Source organism: Phascolarctos cinereus, unplaced genomic scaffold (genome assembly GCF_003287225.1).
Source record: "Phascolarctos cinereus isolate Bilbo 61053 unplaced genomic scaffold, phaCin_HiC Scaffold_2;HRSCAF=192, whole genome shotgun sequence".
Classification (NCBI taxonomy): domain Eukaryota; kingdom Metazoa; phylum Chordata; class Mammalia; order Diprotodontia; family Phascolarctidae; genus Phascolarctos; species Phascolarctos cinereus.
The window spans coordinates 146,642,432-146,657,122 of NW_027555625.1; the positions used below are offsets into that span (position 1 = coordinate 146,642,432).

The 14,691-nt window shown below is 49.7% G+C and overlaps 1 protein-coding gene across 1 annotated transcript; it reads left to right on the plus strand.

Annotated features, from left to right (window-relative positions):
* The first annotated feature begins 266 nt into the window (after positions 1-266).
* On the plus strand, positions 267-14,136 carry GPAT2 (glycerol-3-phosphate acyltransferase 2, mitochondrial). The gene is given in 22 exon segments (XM_078149145.1): positions 267-300; positions 1,838-1,950; positions 2,790-2,863; positions 4,552-4,656; positions 5,195-5,323; positions 6,147-6,246; positions 6,603-6,739; positions 7,537-7,636; positions 7,736-7,948; positions 8,282-8,392; positions 8,674-8,759; positions 9,216-9,334; positions 10,232-10,302; positions 10,530-10,788; positions 10,977-11,125; positions 11,218-11,295; positions 11,799-11,904; positions 11,907-11,926; positions 12,010-12,130; positions 12,939-13,004; positions 13,405-13,460; positions 13,852-14,136. Coding segments are annotated over 22 exon segments (2,364 nt in total). The 3' UTR covers positions 13,969-14,136.
* Positions 14,137-14,691: the final 555 nt, after the last annotated feature.

Here is a 14,691-nt window from a genome sequence, read left to right on the forward strand (position 1 = left end):
CCAGGGCATTCTCTCCCCTTTCTTAATGGCTTCAGTACCTGGCCTGTAGTCTTCCTCTCCAGTCCAACCCCTGTCCTCTAACTAGGGTACATCATTATGCATGTTGATATTCCCTCAAGCACTGTAACCTCTCAATTCCTTTTCCCTTACTCAGTAAACTCCTGTGGCTCTCTCTGTCCTCCAGGATCAAATATAAAGTCTTATAATTGGCATTTAAAGCTCTAACTACATTTTCAGCCCTATTACACTTTTCTGGCCTTCACGCTATGGCCCAGCCAATCTCCTTGCTATTTCTCACACGTGAGACTCACTCATCTCCCATCTTGCTCTTTGCACTGGCTCTACCCCGTGCTTAGAATGCACTCTGTGTTGACTCCCAACTCTTGGAATCCCTGGTTCCCTCCATGACTCAGCTCTAGGCTTACCTGCATGAGGGTCTTCCAAGTCCCCCAGACACCTCACATTCCCCACCCCCAAAGGTTACCTTGTATCTGTTTTTTGTATGTTTTACGTATGCCTATATATGTATGTTTTCTCCTCTGTTCAAATATAAGCTCCTTGAGGGCAGGGAATGTTTTGCTTTTGCTAGTGCCTGGTATATGGTTGGTGTTTAATAAATACTTGTTGATTGGTTAATTCTCTAGCTAGTGTTCTTTCCACTGTGGTACTGCTGCCTGCTTTAGAAATGTTAAGAAAATGTTTATGATTGAAAGAATAAATGAACGAATTGCTCACCCTGGAACAGAGATAAAAGAATGGTGAAAACAGGATTCAAATGATTCTTCTGAGAGAAATGATCCTGATGTTTTTTCTTCTGTTCTCTCATTTGTCCAGCTTGCCCCAACCAGTTTCCCTGTTCTGTTCCCTCTTTCCATCTCCTCATTCTTTATTTCCTCCCAGTCCTCCAGTATGTGGATGCTATGTGCGTCTGAGTCCTTGGGTCACTTCTCTCAGCCAGGCCTTGTGTATCTCATTGTGGGCGGGGGCAGGAAAAAGTGTGGGTGGCAAAAACCAATTTTCCTACTTCTGTGGAACTGCTGAAAATGTAGGTGTTCTCTCCTGAGGGCTGGATTGCTGTTGGTTTGTGCTATATATTTTGGAGTTTTCTCTTCAGTGTACAAATTGAGTGCTTCGCCTGTTCCCCTGAGGGCGGTTTGCTCCCCTGATTGGGTTTTGGCCCCTTTCCTCATCCAGTACATCTTCTTCATCTCTGGATCCTGCTCCTAGTCTCTTCAGGAGCAAGGAGGGCTCTCTTGTAGCCTGTTCCTTGTCCCATTTCCTTCTGGGAAAGGAGCTTTGACAGCACAAAGGATGTACGGGGGAGGTAGTCACTCTGGGAAGCATTTGGTTTTTCATCTCCTGTCCACATGTCATAAAGGTTGTGACCTTCTCTCCCTCCCTCCCTCCCTCTCCCCTCTCTCCCTCTCCCCTCTCTCCCTCTCCCTCTTTCCCTCTCTCCAGGACAGACCTCTTAAGACTAGAATTCCAACTCTCCTATACTCGTAGGATTTTATCAGGGAGCTCTGAATCACTGCCATATGGGGAGCAAACCTCAGAGTAATAAGGAGGTATGTGGTAATGGAAGATGAGTCTGGGGCAGGGGGGAATCCTTGTTCATTGCTGTTCTTGTTCACCCCCCGAATCCATCTGCTATGTCCCTCACTGGCCTCTACTATCCAGAAGCCCATGGCTCTTTCCATTGGAGAGGTCTGTTCTGATTAAGGGTCAGACTTCAAGCCCAGTACCTCAGAAATTCTGGCTTGTTTTTCCCCCAAAGCTTTGAGCTATGGCTTTACCAGTTGTCTCCAGTGATTCAGTATTTATTTCTCTTTATCAGGCCAGCATGTGGCCCAAGGCTTTGGGGTGAAGCTGGAAACCATCACCCCATTTCTGGGGAAGTATCGTCCTTTCGTGGGACGCTGCTGCCAGACCTGCACTCCTAAAAGCTGGGTAAGAGTTTATCAGGGCCACAGGTAGTAGGATCCTTTGGAAAAGGGCTGAGACAGGAATTGGAAACATAACAAGGTGTGAGAGACAGGAAAAATCAGTTGCTTCTAGGAAATGGAGGACCTAGATTTTTTTTTTCTTACTTTTAACCTTTCATGAAGCTACAATGAATCTGACCACATGTAAATTTTCTGTGGCCAAGTGGACTGTGGTTGGGAGTTGGGGGACATGGGGGAGCAGAGTGGAGTTTGTAAAATCAATGCTTGATGTTCACAGCCAAAACCTAAAAGGAAGGAAACAAGCATTGATTAAAGGCCTACTATGTGCTAGACATTGTTAAGCATTTTATAAATATCATCTCATTTGATCACCCTGGGAAATAGGTGATACTATTGTCGATATTTTATAGTTGAGGAAACTGAGATGGGCACAGGTTAAGTGACTTGCCCAGGGTCATACAGCTAGTGAATGTCTGAGGCTGGATTCAAACTCAAGTGTTCAGCACTCCACTCACTGTGTCGCCCAAGCTGCATCTAGGCAAGAAGAAAGTGGAGTACTGAATATTCCTGAATGACAGGGGCTAGATAGCTGTAGTAATCTATCTGTGACAAACATAACATATAGCATATGCACACACGTGTAGGCACCACCGCCTGTTTCCAAACACGGGCCATTTCCAGACAGACCTCTCTGGGGCAGTGAGACAAGGTGCTGAAATGTGGCTGAATTGTAACCCAGCTTTGGTGACCAGAGTAGGACTTTCCTTTAGGGGATGGGGTAGAAGGCACCCCTGCCCAGAGGCCTGGCTGCTTTCACACTCTACCCCATTTTGGTGTCCCTAGGAGGCCCTTTTCCACAAAAACATTGCTGAGTTGGGCTTTCACAATGTGATCCTGGTGACTGAAGAGAATACCAGGTAATGTGCCATGCATTGAGAAGGTTAGGTTGTCTCCCTGCCTGAGCTTCTCATTCAGTCAATCAACAAGCATTTGTTAGGTTTCTGTTGTGTTTGCCAAGCATTGTAGTAAAGCTCTAGAAATACAAATACAAAAGCTGCTTAGGTTCTGCTGGTGGAGAGGTGGGCACTTTTTCAAAGATAAGTATACACAGGCATAAACAAAATAAATAGCCCATGATGTTGGAGGGGAGAGGGGAGACACTAACAACCAGGGACATGAAGAGGGGGCATCTGAACTGAATTAGGGGATTGGGGGGAAAAGCATTGCAGGCATGGGGGGCAGACAGATTATGCAGAAACGTGGAGGTGGGAGAGGAAATGAACATAAAGCGCATCAAAGAGAATACAATACATATCAGCATGGAAAGATAGGTTTGGGCCAGATAGTGAAGGTTATTGAATTACACACAGAGAAGTTGATATTTTTATCCTAAAAGCAATAAGGAGGCATTGAAGCTTCTTGAGCACTTGAGGGATGTAGTCAGAATTGAGTTTTAGGAACAGCAATGCTGTGACTTCACATTTATAATCAATATTATATTGCTTTCCTTCTCAAGGGATGGAGGAGGGAGGGAAAGAATTTGGAACTCAAAATTTTAAAAAGTGAACGTTAAAATTTTTTACGTATAATTGGGAAGTATGTAATGAAATAAATAAAAATATGTTTTTTAAAAAGTAATAGTAATGCTGTGTAAAGGATAGACTGGAGAGGGGAGAGACGAGATGCAGGGAGACAAATTAGGAGGCTTTTGCAGTAGTCCAGAAAAGAGGTAATAAAAGCCTGGAGAGAGGAGAAAGAGGTAGAAAACCTGGTATGCAGCAGGTCAAAGGAGAGCAGAGTCAAGGCTGACAGTCTCAGAGGCCCCAACACAGAAATGGGGGTTTAGGAGGAAAAATTAATAAGTTTGGTCTGAGATGCCTCTGGGACATCCCATTGAAGATGTTCAGGAAGAAATTAGAAATGCAGGTCTGTAGCTCATGAGAAAGAGGAGAGCTGGATGTCAGTTTGGGAATGATCTACGTAGAGCTGAGAGTCACATCCTTGGATGTGACTATCAGCGGAGAGAAGAGGGCCCAGGGCAGATCTCTAGGCAGGAAGCAAAACATGGGCGGGGGGGGGGGGTGACATCAAGAAGGAACAGGTCAGACACAGGAAGAAAACCATGACAGTGCAGTGCCACAAAGGCCAGGCCATGCACTCAGAAGCTGCAGAAAAGTCCAGAAGGTTGAGGACTGAGAAAAGGCCGTCAGATGTAGCTGTAACCGATAACAGATTCAGAGTGTGGCGATCAAAGCCAGATTGCAAGGGGCTGAGAAGATGAGAGGAGGGGGAAGCAATGAATATAGATATGGAGAGGACATAGAGAATGGTTAGCTTGAGAGTCAGATGAAGTTTTTTCAAGGAAATAGAGATATGGATAGATCAAAAATTAGGACTCTTCTCCCCTAAGAGATGGGGGAGCCATGTGTGTCACCTGCAGACCCAGTGGGAAGCAGTACAAAGACCTTGTCATTGATAAAGTGATGGAAGGGAACCTGATCTGAGTCTTCTGAGGGTGGGAGTGGGAGGTGTATTCAGTCTTATGTAATCTCCTGTAGTGTTTCCTTCCACCCTCATGCGGAGCTTGTGGGGTGCCTCCCTCCAGGTACCGGGGGTGGTTGGTGCGAAGGCTGTGCTATTTCCTATGTGCGATGGACTGGAAGATCACTCTCACCCCAGATGCCTGGGAGAAGGTTTTGGGCAGCAAGTGGTGAGGACAGTTCTTGGCCCTGCCCTGGGGTGGGCCTAGCATGGAGCGTTTGTTTGAACAGAGATTTCTCACACCTTGGTTATACCTCACTTAGTTTTCTTCCCTTTCTGACCTCACACCATGGTCATCCTCATTTTAAAAAATGGGAGAAGCTGAGGCACCAAGTTGATAGGCCTCTTACCCCTGTGGGTCACAAATTCTAAGGAGTATTGACTCTGGCTGTGTAATTTATTGTTGGGCAATAGTTCCTACATATTCCAGTGAAACTCAGGAGGAGGTTGTGGAATTAAGAGGAAGAACCCTTAGCCAGGAGCCAGGAATCTAGAGTTCTGTTTGGGTCTGCCTTTCAGTCCTGCCCTCCCCCAATCTCTCTCGGTTGCCTTTGGGTAATGAAGGCTCTGTCCTTCTGTCCTGGGGACATTGTAGAGCTAAGTGTTATAAAGAGATCCCCTTCCACCATCCATATGTGCTCACCCAAGGTGGAATATTTCTGCTGCCTTGCTCCCCTACAAATGCTGACCCCCAGCTCTTTTCCTAGGATACAGGAAATCCTCTCTGGGAGGACCTCTAGGGGAGCAGGTGAAGGCCCCAAGCCCAGCTCTTTGAGGAGAGACGTGCAGCACACATTGGGCCAGATCAAGGCTTCAGTCCACCCCTTTTTGCTCAGGTAAACTCCTGCCCTGACTGAGCAGAGAGCCCATGGGCTGTGAGAATAAGCTTCCTGCTCAAACCCAGCCCAAGGTAAACTTGTCTGGTGAGGAAAAATAATGGGAGGAGAAGATGTTTGACTTGCGTATGTGCACCTTAAGTAATGAGGAATGTGGCTTCCTGGGTTCTCCTTACCATTCTGCTGCTGTTTGCTAGGGACCTGGGAGGTGGGGTTGTGGGGAGAGGGGGCCAGCCTCAGAGAGAGCACTGAACCTCGGTCCGAGCTTGGCTTGGGGGGGGGGGGGTGCTGTAGGAAAGTCCCTTTGCCTCTCAGAGCCTCAGTTTCTTCATCCGCCAGATGGAGATAAAAATGCTTGCATTTCCTATATCACAGGGTGGTGGTGAGAACAATCTCTTGTAAACTGTAACAAGCCTTATGTAAGTGTGAGCTGGGATTATTCTGCTGGAGCAGGAGTTGGCACCCTATGGCACTGTTATTGCTAGCCTCATTCCCTCCCACCACCGCTGGCAGAGAAAGGGCTTGGGACACAGAAGCTCTAACCCTGAGAATGCTGTGCCGTCTACTCAGAAGAGTCCCTGTATCCTGCTGTATGAGTTTGTAGGCAGCAGCAAATTGGGGAACAGAGGCTGAAAATTGGGGCTCTCCCTTTCCTGCTACATAGCAGAAAAAAAGAGGTTCTTAATGTTTTGAGAGAGCTTTGGGGCTCCTGTGGTGAGCTTTTAATATTTTGGTACCATACCCTATATCACCATTTGGCCTTTCTGACTTGTCTTCCCTACTCTCTGCTCCTGGTCTCCTTATGTTTTCTCACTCCCACCAGGATATTCAACTGGGCTTTTCTCAAGTTCTTAAATTGCATCTTCCTGAACGTGCAGCTTCATCAGGGTCAGTTGGCTATGGTCCGTCAGGCTGCACAGGCAGTGAGTTTTCTCGTTGAGACCTCATACCCCCATCCCTAAGCTTTCTCTGGGAACTTGTGCTCATATCTCCTTCCCCTTACCATCAACCCTTGTGGGTCCTGGTTCTTTCCTGCGTTTTATTGGGGGAAGTGGTAGGAGAAGCTCTTTCTCTTCTAATAAAGGCTGTTTTGTGTACAAATTGGGGAGGCTGAGCTCTTTGGCTTAGGGAAACCTCCAGCCCTGCTACTTATTTCTGTTCAGAGTCTACTACATTCTTCCTTTTAGGGTGACTGTGGGTGGATGAAGGCAGATTGGCCAACTCCCTACCATTGTTACCCTCCTTACCCCTATAAATAACCCCCTTCTCTCTCTTACAGAAAGATACGCCACTCATCTTTCTCTCTACCCACAAGTCGTGTTTAGATGGGCTCCTGCTGCCCTTCCTGTTGCTCTCTCAGGGTCTTGGGGTCCTGCGAGTGGCCTGGGAACCCCAGTCTTACTCCCCAACTCTCAGGTAAATGCCCCACTCTCCCTCTCTCCCTCCCCTGGTGGATGAGAGAACACTCAGAGGAAGTCTGTGGTCACACAACACTGGGGTAAGCTAGGGAAAGGGATGTGAATACTTCTGGGGATGGAGAGGGCAATTTGAATCCAAAGATTTCTGAGAAAGTTCCCTGAAGGCATTTTAGTGTCTGAATATTTTCCAAATATTTTAGTAAACCAGCTGGTACCGTGACACAGGATCCGAGCCTGTGTGGCTGGGGCTAGGCATCATAATATAAGAACAAACACTCCTTTTTACATAGGTACTTGTGCCTTATTGCTTGTGAGATGTTCTAAACTGGTACAAGGAAGAGAGAAAGGAAGGATGGAAGGAAGAACAAATGAATGGACTTCCTGTAGAAAGTTATTCTCCTGTGTGTTGATTCCTCCTGACCCCTACCACTCATTTCCTTCATGCCCTTTCTATCTTATCAACCTGCAGAAGCTGGCTAAAAGTTTCATTTCCTCCATCCATTGAAATTGGTCCAGTTTGGTGCTTAGCTGGACTTTGAGTCTAGATCAGGACCTGGAGTATTTGCTCTAGGCTTCAAGGGTCTGACCCCTGTTGTTTCTGGTCCTGAGACTTTGAGGAGAGGAGACACTACCAGAAGGTTGGGTTTGTTCTGAGGGAGACCTAGAGTGCTGTTAAATCAAATGGGCCCTCCATAGTGGACATAAGCCTCCCTGCCTCCTGACCAGCCGCTTTTGCCTCTTTCCTTTGGAGATTAGGCATGTTTCCCTGCATAGCTTCTCCCCCTGTGTCCCTAGGGCTTTGCTGAGACGTCTCGGTGGCCTTTTTATGCCCCCAGAAGCTAACCTCTTCCTGGACAACCCCAAAGGGATACTCTCCAGGGCTGTTCTCAGTGCAGTAAGTGCCCAGTCAGTGGCTAACCTGGAGGTTGGGGTGGCCAAGCTCAGAGAGCTGAGTGCTTGTTGAGCTCCTTTCTCCCACCCCTGAACTCTGCAGGCTGTAGAGCAGCTCCTGGCCAGCAAGCAGCCCCTGCTTATTTTCTTGGAAGATCGTCCTGGGGCCATGGGACCCCGCCTGTCTTCCCATGGGCAGGCCTGGCTGGGGCTGGTGCTGCAGGCATTCCGAGAAGGCGCCATCCCTGATGCAGCCCTAGTGCCCGTGGGCATTGGCTACGATCTGGCCCCTGATGTGCAGCATACCGGACCTCGAGTGAGAACTCCCTGTTGGAAGCTCAGGTTCTTCCTCTGTCTCCCTAACCTGACTACCCTCTGAATCCCTTAGCTTCAAGTCCAGGGCAAGGTCCTACCTTCTGTCTGGGAAGGACAGAGATGAACAGATAAGCCCTGCTATCAAATCCATGGGCAGGTCACACACATGTTGGAGATGATAGGGTCATGGTGACAGGGGTTTGCTATGAATCTTGAAGAAGCAAGGGATGCTCAGGGTCCCCCTGTTTCCTATTGTAACAGTATCAGTCTTCCCTCCATGGGACACCTAGACAGGGGTGATTTATACTCAGCTGATTTTTGCCTCCCTGTATAGGCCTCTTCTTCCCCCCTGGGACTGTTTTGGGGGGCTCTGGCTATGTTTCGAGGCTTGAGAGGTCGTCGGGGCTGTGCCCGAATTGACTTTGCCCAGCCCTTCTCCCTGCAGGTATGGAGCCTAGGGGAAGCTGAGAGGCCTAGAGATTCAAAATAAAATCTGGGGCCTGAGATGGGGCAGCTTTGTGGATTGTGGGGGGCCTTTGTCCAGTCCTAAGACCTCTAGGTATCTATCACAATGCAGTGATCATAGAACCCTGCAACTCCTTTCATAAGTGTATGGGTTTTGAAGTTTTCTGGAGGTTCTGTTGCTCACAATTAACCTATGGGTGAGGTTCTGAGTCAGTGGGTGGGAGATAGAGCGGGGATCATCTGACCCTCTGTCCTGGGCAGGAATACTTGGTCAATACTTGGAGTCGTGGAAGGAGCAGAGGACAGTCTTTAGAGCAGCTACTGTTGCAGACTGTGCTGGGCCACTGGTAAGTAAGGAGTGTATTGGTTTGGTCTTGGGAAAGCCTAGGAGAGACGTCCTCCCCAGCTCTTTAGTACTTTCCAGCTGTTCTGTAGCTTTTCTTTGAAGGTGTTTTTGGGGGAAGTGAAGGTAGCAAAGACTGGAAAGGGACCTCCGGGAGACCTAATTTCCCTTGAACCACCCCACCTCAGTCTCCAGCCTTGACCAAGGTTAGTAATTTTGAGTCTTAGATTTGGATTTAGATTTAGACTTCTTAGGGCTGGAAAGGGCCCAGATGTTATTCCTCCAGAGTTCATCCCTCTGTTCTTGGGCAGTTGACCTTCTGCCATCTCAGAGAGAGAAGCAGGTGTAGCTGGTGATTAAACTGTCTAACCTGCACTAGTAATGTGTTTCTGTGTTGTGGCTCCAGTGTCTATCCCAGGGTGTTCCCCACCTCCCAAACCCCATTTTGCCTCTGTTGCAGGTCTGTTCTTCCTGACTGTGAGAAACAGCAGGAGTGGACTCCAGTGTCTGGGCCCCTTATGGCCCTGAACGAAGAGGACCAGCTTCTCGTGAGCAGGCTGAGCCGCCATGTCTTGAGTGGTAAGGCAGTCTGGGGGTCAGGAATGAGGAAGAAACACGTGTTCTGACTTGGGTGTGCTCATGGGGCAATGCCTTGCCTTTCTGCTTAGGGGATACTGCCAGGGCCGTTCTGGGGTCACACAGATATCCTAAATATTTGCTGTCTCCCGCTCTCATTTATCCCTGGGCTTGCAGAGCGGTAGAATCAGAGTCTCAGTCAGTAAATGTACTGTTGGTAGCTCGCAGGCTATTGGGAGAGACAACATGCACACAAGTATGTACACGTGTGTATACACACACGGGTGTGCGCGTGTAAACACTGGGTGCCCGCACTGTCCTGGGTACCATACAAGAACACTCAAGGGGTATAAGACGTCAGTTCTTGTCTAGCTGGGGTGGGGGGAGTGTCGAGATGTGTACACACAAAACAAGAAACCATACACTGCTAAGGTTAGCCAGTTTGACAGTTGTTCAGTACAGACCTTATATATTGTCTGGATTGAGGAAAGAGCAAGATCACTTGGGACTGGAGCTGTTGGGAAATAAACCTGGATAGAGGTGTGCCTTACACACGTAAGACCTCAGTGAACGTTTGCTTCCTCCTAGTTGTAATTGATTTGAAAGATGGGTAGACTCAGAAGAAAGACAACTTGACGTTTGGCCACTATGATTTGGGAACATAGACAATTCTTGTGCCCAGACATCTTTCACAGTGCTTAGGGCCCCTGTGAGGGCAGGGTAGCAACGTTTGTTGTCAAAGACTGGAGTGGGAATAGGACAGTTCTAGAATTTCAATTTGAACCATGGCTGGGGGCACCACCTGACAAGCTAGGCCATCCCTTGGGAACTGCATGGAGGGGAGGGGCGAAGTGTGAAGACACTCCTCATTGTCCCTCTCGATGTCTTCTCTGACCGCAGCCAGTATCGCCTGCTCAGCCGTGATGGCCACGGCGGTGATGGCCGCTCTGCTCTTGCATCGGCATCGAGAGGTAGATGTTGCAGCAGGGAAGGGGTGGTCTGATACGTTGGGATGTTTGCCTCTCGCTCAGGCATCTGGAGTGGTGGTTCCCCTATCATGGGTCTGGGAGACAGGGAGGGGATGCTCCCTTATTCCTCAAGCCTTGGTCCTTCCCTGTGGGTAGTCTCAGCATCTCTCCTGCCTCCCCACCCACCCTTCGCCAGTTCCTCACTCCTACAAGTGAGTTCTTTCCGCCAGGGAGTATTCCTCTCCAGGCTCCTGGAAAACTTCTCCTGGCTAACGGAGGAGACCTTGCTTCGGGGTTTTGATGTGGGTTTCTCAGGGCAGCTGCAGGACCTGGTGATGCATGGACTGTGTCTGCTGCATGGCAGCCTCTCCTTGTGGCTCTTGCCCCAGGGGGATGTCCTGGTGCTGCCCAGGGCCGGCCCCACGCTTGCTCAGCTGGCCTACCACAGTGCTGCCCTGCTGCCTGTCTTCCTTTGTGAGGCTGTGGGCGGTAAGTCTTGTGGCACTGGGTTGGGAAGGGAGAGAGAGATATTTCAGGGTGACTTTCTTGTGACTATTCTCGGGGCTGCCCCTCCATCACCCTTTCTTTGTGAGTACCATCAGAGCCTTTCTCCAGAATGCATTCTTTTCTCCCTAGTACCTCTCCTTCTTCTTTTCTCTCTTTCCTCCCCTGTCTAGCCTGTGCAGTCCGAGCCCTCCTGGCAGGCCGAGTGCCCCCAGAGAGACCCTGGGAGCTGCAGGGGGTGGAGCTGCTGAGCCAGCGGGAGCTTCATCGCCAGACTCTGCTGCTGCTGCACCTGCTTCCCCAGGACCTCCTCCTGCTGCAGGTCAGGGGGGCTGGCGTCCTTGCCCTAGGCCCTGGCCCAGAGCTACAGCTTTGGACCATCTGGTGGCAGCTCCTTTCTTTCTCTCTCACCAGCCTTGCCAGTCATCCTACTTTTATTGCCAGGAAATACTGGATCGACTCATTCAGTGTGGACTCCTTATAGCTGAGGAGGTAAAGTCAGTCAGATGGATTGACTGAAGGGAGGAACTCTGCCCTGAGGCCTAACTTATTTTGTCTGCCAGCTGATCTGACTTCTCCCTTTCACTTGCTGTCTGACTTTAGAGTTGACTTCTTCACCTGGGCCTGGGGCCTGGGGAAAGGCCCAATGTCTGCTCTCCCATTAGCAGATGTGATCAGAGGAGGTGACCCTGTCCTGGGGGCCTACCGGACTGAGCAAACCCCCAGCATTCCTATAAAGGATCTTTCCCACCAGGTCCCACTCTGCTGGGTGTTCTCTTCATTGTTTTCTGATTGTTTCATGTGCATAACTTACCTCTCCAACTAAGCCTTAAGCTTGTCAAGTAAATGAGTGAGCAGAGAATGGGGCCTGCCCAGACAATCCCCTGAAGTTCCTGGTGTCTGCCAGGAGTCAGGGAGGGGACTCTGTCCTACCATTAGGTGGGCATTGGCAAGGGGAGGGCGGAGTAAAGTGCCAACTCCCACCCCACCCCCAGGCCCCTGGCACTCGGCTGACTTGTGATACGGGGAATTGGCGCTTTGGAGAGATGCTTTGGCGATCAGTGGAAGACTTCAGTGACAGTGACAGTGACTATGAGGACGGCACGATAGTCGCTGCTTCAGGGTACGGTGAGGCCCCTGGCAGAGGAGCTGTGCTGGCACCCTGCTTGGGCGTTGTGGAGGACTCATGCCTCTTTCCCCCTCTAGCTCAGCCAGCAGCTGCGCTGCCCCGACTTCTTCCTCTTCCTCTGCCGCTTGCTCAGCCCCCTGCTCACAGCCTTTGCCCGAGCTGCAGCCTTCCTCCACCAGGGAAAACTGCCTGATACAGGTGAAGCCCCACCTTCTCCCCGCTCTCCTCTGGTCCCCTCCCCATCATCGTTGGGCCCCGAAGAGCTCCCAGCTTACTTCCCTATGTCTTCCCTCTCCCACGTCTTCCCATGTCCTCCATTTGTCCTCCCGTGGCCAGAAGCCTGCTCTTGCCATTGGCAGTCCTCCTGAAGCCTCTGACGTGGGGGGAATAGCAGGACAGAGCCTCAGGGTGTCAGGGAGGGGTTTAGAGGCTCGGCTCAGCTCCAGGATGAGCCCATCGTACTTCAGCTGCGTCCAGGCTGGCCTCTTTCAGCTTGGAGTCAGAAGACATGGTTCAGATTCTGGCTTCACCTCTTACTAGCCGTGGGAACTTGGACAAGTGACTTGACTTCTCTGGCTATCAGTCAGCCAACAAGCATTTGTTAAGGGATGTGCCAGGCACTGTACCAAGTTCTGGGCACAGAGTAGGGCAAAGCATAGTCCCTGCCCTCAAGGGGCTCCCATTCCCATGGGGGAAATGGCATGCAAACCACTACAGACATGCAGGATAGAGCTTGGGTAAATTGGAGGGAGTCACGGAGGGAGGCACTCGCTGGCAGCTGGGCCAGGGGCCTGCAGGGGTGGGAGAGGCTTCCTGCCGAAGGTTGGCTGTGAGCCGTCTTGAAGTCAGTTTGACTCAGCTGAGCCGAGTCCATCTGGGGATTGCCTGGGTGGTCTCTGAGGAGCCTTTCAGCTCTAAAGCTCATGGTCCTCCCTGTGGGATGGGGTGCTCCTGCTGTGGACCTGGAAAGGGCACACTCATTTAGGATTCTACCCTCTGTCGACAGAGTCAGGTTACACACAGCAACTGCACCAGTTCCTGCTGAAAAAGGCCCAAGAGGATGGTTCCTTTGGTGAGTCAGGAGCAGTCAACTGTATCTCTCCCCCTCTTTTCTCCTTCCCAAAAGGCAGATCCTGCTTCCTTCAGTGTTGGGATTTCAAGGCTTAGTTTCCTGAGTGACTGCTGCCACCTCTTGGCCGCTAGGAGTATAACATGGAGATGGCAGCTCTGCCCCTCCCTTCTAGTCTTGCAGTCTTCCCAGAATCCTGAGTCTCATACCCTTCTCCCGCACCTTGGAGCTCTATTGAGCAGCAGACTGAGGGCAGAACTATAGTTCCCAACGAAGAGAAGAGGCCTCCTGTTAGGGTTCAGAGGTCTCTCTGTCCCTAGGTGGTTTTTCCTGTGACCCCGGTGGTGGGGACCGAGCAGGAGCATCTCTCCTTCCCCTGAGCTATCTCTTTTTTCCCTTCTAGAGAGTACTGACCTGAGCCAGGCTCGTAGTGCTGTGATGACCTTCAAAGATTTGGGGGTGAGTAGAGATGGCTCTCTCCCATACCTGTCTAACTTCCCTGCTCCTTTCCACAGTAAGCCCATTAGGGTTAACCTCTCAAGAAAGTCTAATTTAACTCAAACTCCTGGTGGGTGACAAGGACTTTGGATTTTACCTAAAGGCAAAACAGAATACAGTATAGGACTGATGTGTGCTAGGATCCCAGAGAGGATTGGAGGGGGGTTGGGAAAACTTCAGTACAACTCCACTTGTCCAACTTGAACAGTATACTGGCTATTATTTCCTTGAGAGACTTCACCATAGGCTTCTTGGGTGTGTCCACAAGCCCCACCGTACCCACAACTCCCCTAGACCACTTTGTGTTTGAGTTATTGACAGCCATATTCCAAAGCTATCTTCTCGCTCCCAGGTGCTGAAGGAACAGCCTGATTCCACGGGCTCCACCCTCCATTTGTCTCCGACCTTCACTACTCAGGAAAACCAGGAAAAACTGGAGAATTTCATCCGTCAGTTCATTTGTGGCTAGAAGTTCCTGGTATGAAGGGGACTGGAACATGTGTACTGTGCCAGCAAGAAGCAGTTTCCAGCCCCAGACTGATGAAGCCCAGGCTGAGGAGAGTGACTAATAGTTGAGATTCTAATAGGTTATCACATATCTAATGGATTATAAAGAACCCCTTAGGTTTGACTTTGAGATCCTGCGGTTGTGTGTGTTTTTTTTTGTCTCCCCCTCCAACTCCTCTCTGTCCAGATGTACACCATGAGCAGTGTTTATATGAAGACAGGTATAAAAGTCAGCCCTGTCTCCCCTCATGTAGCATATTCTTTCAGTGTTACATAAATTCTTGAAGTCCTTCCCATTCCTCTTCAATCCTAACAGTCCAGAGCTCCCACTCTAAACCATCCCAGGAAGGGAGATAGCCCCAAGCTAGTCCTGAATGAAGACGGTAGTAGAAGCCAGGGGCCACCTTCTGTGATGCAGGTATTGATGAGGAAGGCTTGAATGCCAACTAGCAGCACAGTGTGGTAAGAAGGATGGATTTAAAGTCAGGAAATCTGGGAAAGAATCTTGCCTCGGCACTTAGAAGTGGGTTGGCCAGTAGGCAAGTCACTTAACCTCTCAAAGGCTTTTATCCCTGAAAATCTGTAAAGTGGGAATGATATTTTTGCACTATCTACTTTAGATGGCTATTGTGAAGAAAGTATTTTGCAAATCTTTATGTGCTATATAAATGAGTTATCATTAAGA